At 36.4% G+C, this 7,120-nt stretch overlaps 1 protein-coding gene across 4 annotated transcripts in view; it reads left to right on the forward strand.

Annotated features, from left to right (window-relative positions):
* LOC107616740 (ABC transporter C family member 10) overlaps window positions 995-7,120 on the forward strand; it is a 7,468-nt gene continuing 1,342 nt past the window's right edge. Inside the window, exons 1-10 of one of the 4 annotated variants that reach the window (XM_021110832.1) lie at window positions 995-1,239; window positions 1,367-3,455; window positions 3,548-3,868; window positions 3,962-4,048; window positions 4,126-4,722; window positions 4,814-4,978; window positions 5,070-5,364; window positions 5,457-5,671; window positions 5,782-6,087; window positions 6,687-7,008. In XM_021110832.1, coding sequence (XP_020966491.1) covers window positions 1,398-3,455; window positions 3,548-3,868; window positions 3,962-4,048; window positions 4,126-4,722; window positions 4,814-4,978; window positions 5,070-5,364; window positions 5,457-5,671; window positions 5,782-6,087; window positions 6,687-7,008 — 4,366 coding nt within the window. In that variant the 5' untranslated portion in view covers window positions 995-1,239; window positions 1,367-1,397. Of the gene's footprint in view, window positions 1,240-1,366; window positions 3,456-3,547; window positions 4,049-4,125; window positions 4,723-4,813; window positions 4,979-5,069; window positions 5,365-5,456; window positions 5,672-5,781; window positions 6,088-6,686; window positions 7,009-7,120 lie in introns of all 4 variants that reach the window. The other 3 variants (XM_016318672.2, XM_021110831.1, XM_016318671.2) reach the window with 3 other exon arrangements.

Below are 7,120 nucleotides of genomic sequence, written 5' to 3' on the forward strand. Positions count from 1 at the left end.
AGAAAATTTTTAAAATGATAAATATTTTAAAATAAATGATGGTTACAAGCCAATCCATTTTAAGATTTGATCAATCTTGAATGTATAGTTGTATCCAAATAATAAAAGTCGGTGCACTCAACATAATATGCAGAATTCTCAGTAAGTAGATTTCGGAGAAAAAAAACAATATATGTACATATCAACGTAAATTTTTAAATTTTTAATATTTGGATATACATTTATAATATAGTTTTGTTAGAAAATTTCATTTATGCTACTACTGTTGGGCCCAAATGATCTTATCTTAAAATTTGTAATTCTATTCATATATAAATATTTGTATTGCTATGTGACAAAAGGGAAAATAGAAGTTCTGAGTAGTGCACTAGAAACACATTATTCTCGTACGGTCGTACCACTACCACGTTAGACGTTGTTTTTACTTTTTTGACAAGCAACACATAAACATTATTATATGAAATAATGAAATCATAAAGGAAAAAGAAAAATGGAAAACATGCATGCATGATTTACCTACTTTTGTTTTTTCTTAAAATACACAATACGAATTTTCTGTACCACGCGGCTATCGGTCGTTTCTGGCTTCGAATGTTTGTTTATTCTGTGCACGATTTTGCATTTTTATTTTTCTTTTAATTATAGTTTAATGCACCTGCTTATTTTTGTTATACCAAAACTAGTTATTGGCAAATTCTCTTGTGCTTGTTAAAATTAGTGAAATCTCATGGGAAGTTATCTTTATGTGAAATTGTGAAGTTAATAGTCAAAAATCGTTAGATAATTTGACAGATTTGACTAAATTATTATCTAACGGTTTTCGAATATCCAACTTTAAAATTATGTCAAATATAGTTGTATACGATTTCTAGTTTTCTACGCTCTCTTCTGCTAAATATAGTTGTTGAGATTTACATAGAAATAAAATCTAATATCTAATTTAATAAGAGATAAATATTGCATTGATGCAATAATTGTTTCCATTTTTGTGAGTCTCCTTTCACTGAGTGACTGTACTGAGGCATTGCAACTGCATCTGTGATAGGGCCACTTTTCTTAAAGTTTCTTTGGGACTTTTATTTATTTATTCATTCAGAATTTCAGATACATACACTTTGGAATCTTACATGATTCTTCTTTCTGTTGCTACCTTTTTTATTTTCAGTTCTTGTGACTCTGCATATGCATATGCATGCACTAACAACAACTTACACTCTCACTGAATCACATGCTCACAAGGTTTGCATAATGCATGCCATGATCATCATTCATATCATATCTACTTCTCTTTCCAGTTAATGCATAATATAAGCATGATATTCTGTTTTTTTAACTGAAGTTTGTTTTTGTCATTCTATGTTTACAGATTTTGCTGGTTTTGAGAAGAAAAGAGAATAATGGAGAGTTTCTGGAGCATGTTTTGTGGGGAATCTGGTTGTTCAGGAAATCCTTATTGCAGTTATGATTTCAAGTTTTTGAAGGATCCTTCCTCATGTATCAACCATTTTCTGATCTTATGCATTCATGTGTTGCTTCTCATCATGATCTCATCAATCACCATGTTTCACAAGCCCTCTCCACTGAAAAAACAGCATCATCATGGACAAAGCTATTCAAGATTGCAGCTAGTTTCTGCCATAGCCAATGGCTCTTTGGGCTTGGTACATTTGATCTCAGGATTCTGGTTCCTAGAAGAGAATCTGAGAAAAACCAGAACTGTTTTCCCTCTTGATTGGTGGTTTCTTGAATTCATTCAAGGGTTGTCATGGTTGTTTGTAGGATTAACAATGAGTCTTAGGGTGAAACAACTTCCAAGAACATGGTTAAGGCTGATTTCTGTTCTTATTTTCTTGATTTCTGGAATTCTTTGTGCTTTGTCCTTGTTCTATGCAGTTAGTAGCAGAGGAATTTCCCTGAAAGTTGTTTTGGATGTTCTATCTTTTGGCGGCGCAATTTCATTGCTACTATGCAGTTACAAGGAATCTAAGCATAGAGACTTTGAAGGAGAAGAAAATTATGAAAGCCTTTACATGCCTTTAAATGATGAATCCATGTCCAACTCAATTGATTCTGATTCTGTTAGCTCTGTCACACTATTTTCTGGAGCCGGAATCTTCAGTTGGATGTCATTTTGGTGGTTGAATCCATTGATGAAAAGAGGAAAACAGAAAACACTTCAGGAACAAGACATTCCCAAGCTCCGTGAGGCCGACCGAGCCGAAAGCTGTTACTTTCAGTTCCAAGAACAATTGAACAAGCAGAAGATGAAAGAACAATCAGCACAGCAGCCATCACTCTTGAAAACAATAATTATGTGCCATTGGAAAGAGATTCTGATCTCAGGATTCTTTGCATTGCTGAAGGTGATAACTCTCTCTTGTGGACCTCTGCTTCTAAATTCCTTTATACTTGTTGCTGAGGGTAATGAGAGTTTCAAATATGAAGGTTATGTATTGGCCATATCATTGGTCATTACAAAGATCATAGAATCTTTATCCCAAAGGCAATGGTACTTCAGAACAAGACTAATTGGTTTGAAAGTTAGATCACTGCTTATTGCAGCTATTTATCAGAAGCAACTAAGACTATCCAATGCTGCTAGATTGGTGCATTCTGGTGGTGAGATCATGAATTATGTGAATGTGGATGCTTATAGAATTGGAGAATTTCCCTATTGGTTTCACCAGACATGGACCACCAGTGTTCAGCTTTGTATCGCCTTAGTAGTACTTTTTCGCGCCGTTGGGCTCGCCACATTCGCTTCCTTGGCAGTGATACTTCTCACCGTGCTTTGCAACACTCCACTTGCAAAGTTACAGCACAAGTTCCAGAGGAAACTTATGGTGGCGCAAGACGAGAGATTGAAGGCTACTTCTGAGGCTCTTGTGAATATGAAGGTGCTGAAGCTATATGCCTGGGAAACCAATTTCAGAAATGCCATTGAAAGATTGAGGAATGTTGAGCTCAAAAGACTTTCTGTAGTGCAATTGAGGAAAGCATATAGCAACTTTCTCTTTTGGGCCTCACCTGTTTTGGTATCTGCTGCATCCTTTGGAGCATGCTACCTTCTTGGTGTTCCTCTACATGCCAACAATGTTTTCACTTTCGTCGCGACTCTGCGCCTCGTTCAAGATCCTATTAGAACCATCCCTGATGTTATTGGGGTGGTGATCCAAGCAAAAGTTGCATTCTCAAGGATTTTGAAATTCCTTGAGGCACCTGAACTAGACAACCAAAGTTTCAGGAAGAAGCATTTTAGCGAAAACATGAGAGGTTCGATTTCAATAAAGTCTGCTGAGTTTTCATGGGAAGGTAATGGATCAAAACCAACTCTGAAGAACATAAATTTGGAGGTTAGAGCAGGGCAAAATGTGGCTATCTGTGGAGAAGTTGGCTCTGGAAAATCAACCCTCTTAGCTGCAATTCTCAGAGAAGTTCCCATTACTCACGGAACTGTAAGTACTTTTTTCATTTAGTTCCATGTAAATTGTGAATGAGTTAATAAATTGGATGACTAAACTTTTCCAGCATCTTTTCTGCATTGCAGATTGAAGTTTATGGAAAGTTTGCCTATGTTTCTCAAACTGCATGGATACAGACAGGTACAATAAGGGATAACATATTGTTTGGATCAGCAATGGATGCTGAAAAGTATCAAGAAACACTTCACAGGTCTTCACTGATGAAGGACCTTGAGCTTTTTCCCCATGGTGATCTCACTGAGATAGGGGAAAGAGGGGTTAACCTGAGTGGAGGCCAGAAGCAACGGATTCAGCTCGCTCGCGCTCTTTACCAGAATGCTGATATATACCTCTTGGATGATCCATTCAGTGCTGTTGATGCACATACTGCCACAAACTTATTCAATGTAATTTCCAACTTCTTCACTTCAGTCTTCACAAATTGTAATCATAGGTTCATTTCTCTTGGTAGAATGAAGAATGTCTTTGAAACTTTGCAGGATTACATCATGGAAGGACTTGCAGGGAAGACAGTCTTGCTTGTCACTCATCAAGTTGATTTTCTTCCAGCATTTGATTCTGTTTTGGTGATTTCTTGGATCTCAAGTCACTTGCTTCTTTTCTCATTCTGTTTTGTTATTTGACTTATTTCTTTGTTTTACAGTTGATGGCAGAGGGGAAAATCCTACAAGCTGCTCCTTATCACCATCTCTTGAACTCAAGCAAAGAATTTCAGGATCTTGTCCAGGCTCACAAAGAAACCGCCGGATCGGACAGGCTCGTGGATGCTACTTCTTCTTCTAACAGACTTACACACAATCCTGGGGAGATAAGGAAAACATATGTAGAGAATCAGTTGGAAACTTCACGTGGCGAGCGCGATCAATTGATCAAGCAAGAAGAAAGAGAAGAAGGAGACAGGGGATTGAAGCCATACTTACAGTATCTGAATCAAAACAAAGGATATTTGTACTTCTCTGTGGCTGCACTTTCTCACCTCTCATTTGTGATTGGCCAGACATTGCAGAACTGGTGGATGGCTGATAAAGTTGATGATTCTAATGTCAGCACATTGCATCTGATTGTTGTCTACTTGTTGATTGGATTTGCTTCAACATTTTTCTTGTTGATTAGAAGCCTTGTAGCAGTTGCTTTGGGCCTTCAATCATCAAAATCTATGTTCTTACAGCTTTTGAATTCCCTCTTCCGCGCGCCGGTGTCCTTCTATGACTCCACACCATTAGGAAGAATTCTTAGTAGGGTAAGCTCTGCACACATACAGATAAAATCAAACAGAGAGAATAATTGTTCTTTCTTGCAACATAAGTAACCCTTTTTTCTCCTTGTTTTAGGTCTCCTCTGATCTGAGCATTGTGGATCTTGATGTTCCATTTAGCCTTGTTTTCGCAGTGGGAGCTACTAACACTTGCTATGCCAATCTTATAGTCTTAGCAGTCATTACTTGGCAAGTGTTGTGTGTCTCTATACCAATGGTTTACATAGCAATTCGCTTGCAGGTAAAGGAAAAGATTGTTGTTCCATTCATAACATGATAAAATCTAAGGCTAATTTTGGTGATCATAATAAGAATGTAAGATTCTTCTGTAGAGCTACTACTTTGCCACTGCAAAAGAATTGATGCGGATGAATGGCACAACAAAATCCTATGTAGCTAATCATTTAGCCGAATCTGTTGCCGGGGCTGCGACGATAAGGGCTTTCGAGGAAGAACACAGGTTTTTCATGAAGAATCTTGATCTCATTGATGTGAATGCAAGCCCTTTCTTCCACAGCTTTGCAGCAAATGAGTGGCTGATGCTACGCTTAGAAACAATCAGTGCAGTTGTTTTTGCAGCCGCAGCACTTTCCATGGTGGTGCTTCCACCAGGGACTTTCACCTCAGGTATAATTATTTTACACAATCAATCAGTTTTATATATAAATATACTATTTTATTAAGTATTGAAATTTGAAAATGTTGGTGTAATTGTATAGGATTCATTGGCATGGCTCTATCATATGGACTTTCATTAAACTCGTCCCTAGTATTTGCAATTCAAAATCAATGCACTGTAGCAAACCAGATAATCTCAGTGGAGAGGCTAAACCAATACATGTATATAGCAAGCGAGGCACCAGAAGTTATACAAGAAAATCGTCCTCCTCCCAATTGGCCTATTAAGGGAAAAGTACAAATTCATAATTTGCAGGTACCTACTTTTCTCATAACTTCATGGCATTACATGCATGCAAATCATAGAAACTACAAATTATGAAACATTAACTAAATAAGGATTTGATATATATGAAATGAAAACAGATAAGATACAGGGAAAGTGCACCGCTTGTACTACGTGGAATCACGTGCACGTTTGAAGGAGGGCACAAGATTGGAATAGTTGGAAGAACAGGGAGTGGAAAATCTACATTAATAGGTGCATTGTTCCGGCTGGTGGAGCCAGCAGGTGGAAGGATCATAGTTGATGGGATTGATATTTCTTCAATTGGACTCCATGATTTGAGGTCACGTTTTGGTATCATACCTCAGGATCCTACTCTCTTCAATGGCACTGTTAGATACAATTTGGACCCTTTATCTCACCACTCTGATCATGATATTTGGCAGGTAACTAATTAATTATAAGAATAAACACATAACTTTTTATCTAGAAGACAGATAGGTTTTTGGTCAATTAAAAATACAAAAAGATGAAGTATAGGGAGCCAATGGAGTATATGTACAATGTGTACAATGACCTGTATTGTGTTCGATTCAGTAAAATATCAGATGTTTATTATCCTTGATACTCGGATGGTTATTCTGAATAGTATAAATGTATTTTGTTTGATAAATTAGTAATATTTTACTCTGAATGTTCATTCTTAACTCATATTGGGTCAAATAAATAACCAATTGTACACATTGTACAAATACTCCATTGACTCCCTAGCAAAATTCATACAAAAATTTTTAATTTTTTAAAACGTGAAACATCTAAATCCTTCTGTCTTTATATATTTTGGACAGAAGAACTTAAATGTGTTGTATTTTATGAGATTAGAAACTTTTTGTATTTTCAATTAGTTTGAGACTTATTGTCTTTGAATTAAAAAATTACGAACTTATTTATCTTTTTCTTTAGTTATAATTAGTATGATTTTAATAAAATTTTTATTTTATTTGAATTGAATTGGATAAGCAGTCTTTAATTTTTCAGCTAACAGTGTTGGTTGCATGTGAAGGTTCTTGGAAAGTGCCAGTTGCTAGAAGTTGTGAAAGAGAAAGAAGGCGGCTTAGACTCTTCGGTTGTTGAAGCTGGGGCGAACTGGAGCATGGGACAACGGCAACTGTTCTGTTTGGGGCGTGCACTTCTGAGGAGAAGTAAGATTTTGGTGCTGGATGAAGCAACTGCATCAATTGATAATGCAACTGATTTGATTCTGCAGAAAACCATCAGAACCGAGTTTGCAGATTGTACTGTAATCACAGTTGCACATAGGATTCCAACTGTCATGGATTGCACCAAGGTCGCTGCTATCAGTGATGGTAATAACATATAACTTCTTCACTTATTCTTAATTTAATTTAATTTAATTTAATTTTCTCAATTAAAATATATATAAGAAATAATGATAGATACATAAATTTGCTTAATGTG

This window comes from Arachis ipaensis, chromosome B09 (assembly GCF_000816755.2).
Source record: "Arachis ipaensis cultivar K30076 chromosome B09, Araip1.1, whole genome shotgun sequence".
NCBI classification, from domain to species: domain Eukaryota; kingdom Viridiplantae; phylum Streptophyta; class Magnoliopsida; order Fabales; family Fabaceae; genus Arachis; species Arachis ipaensis.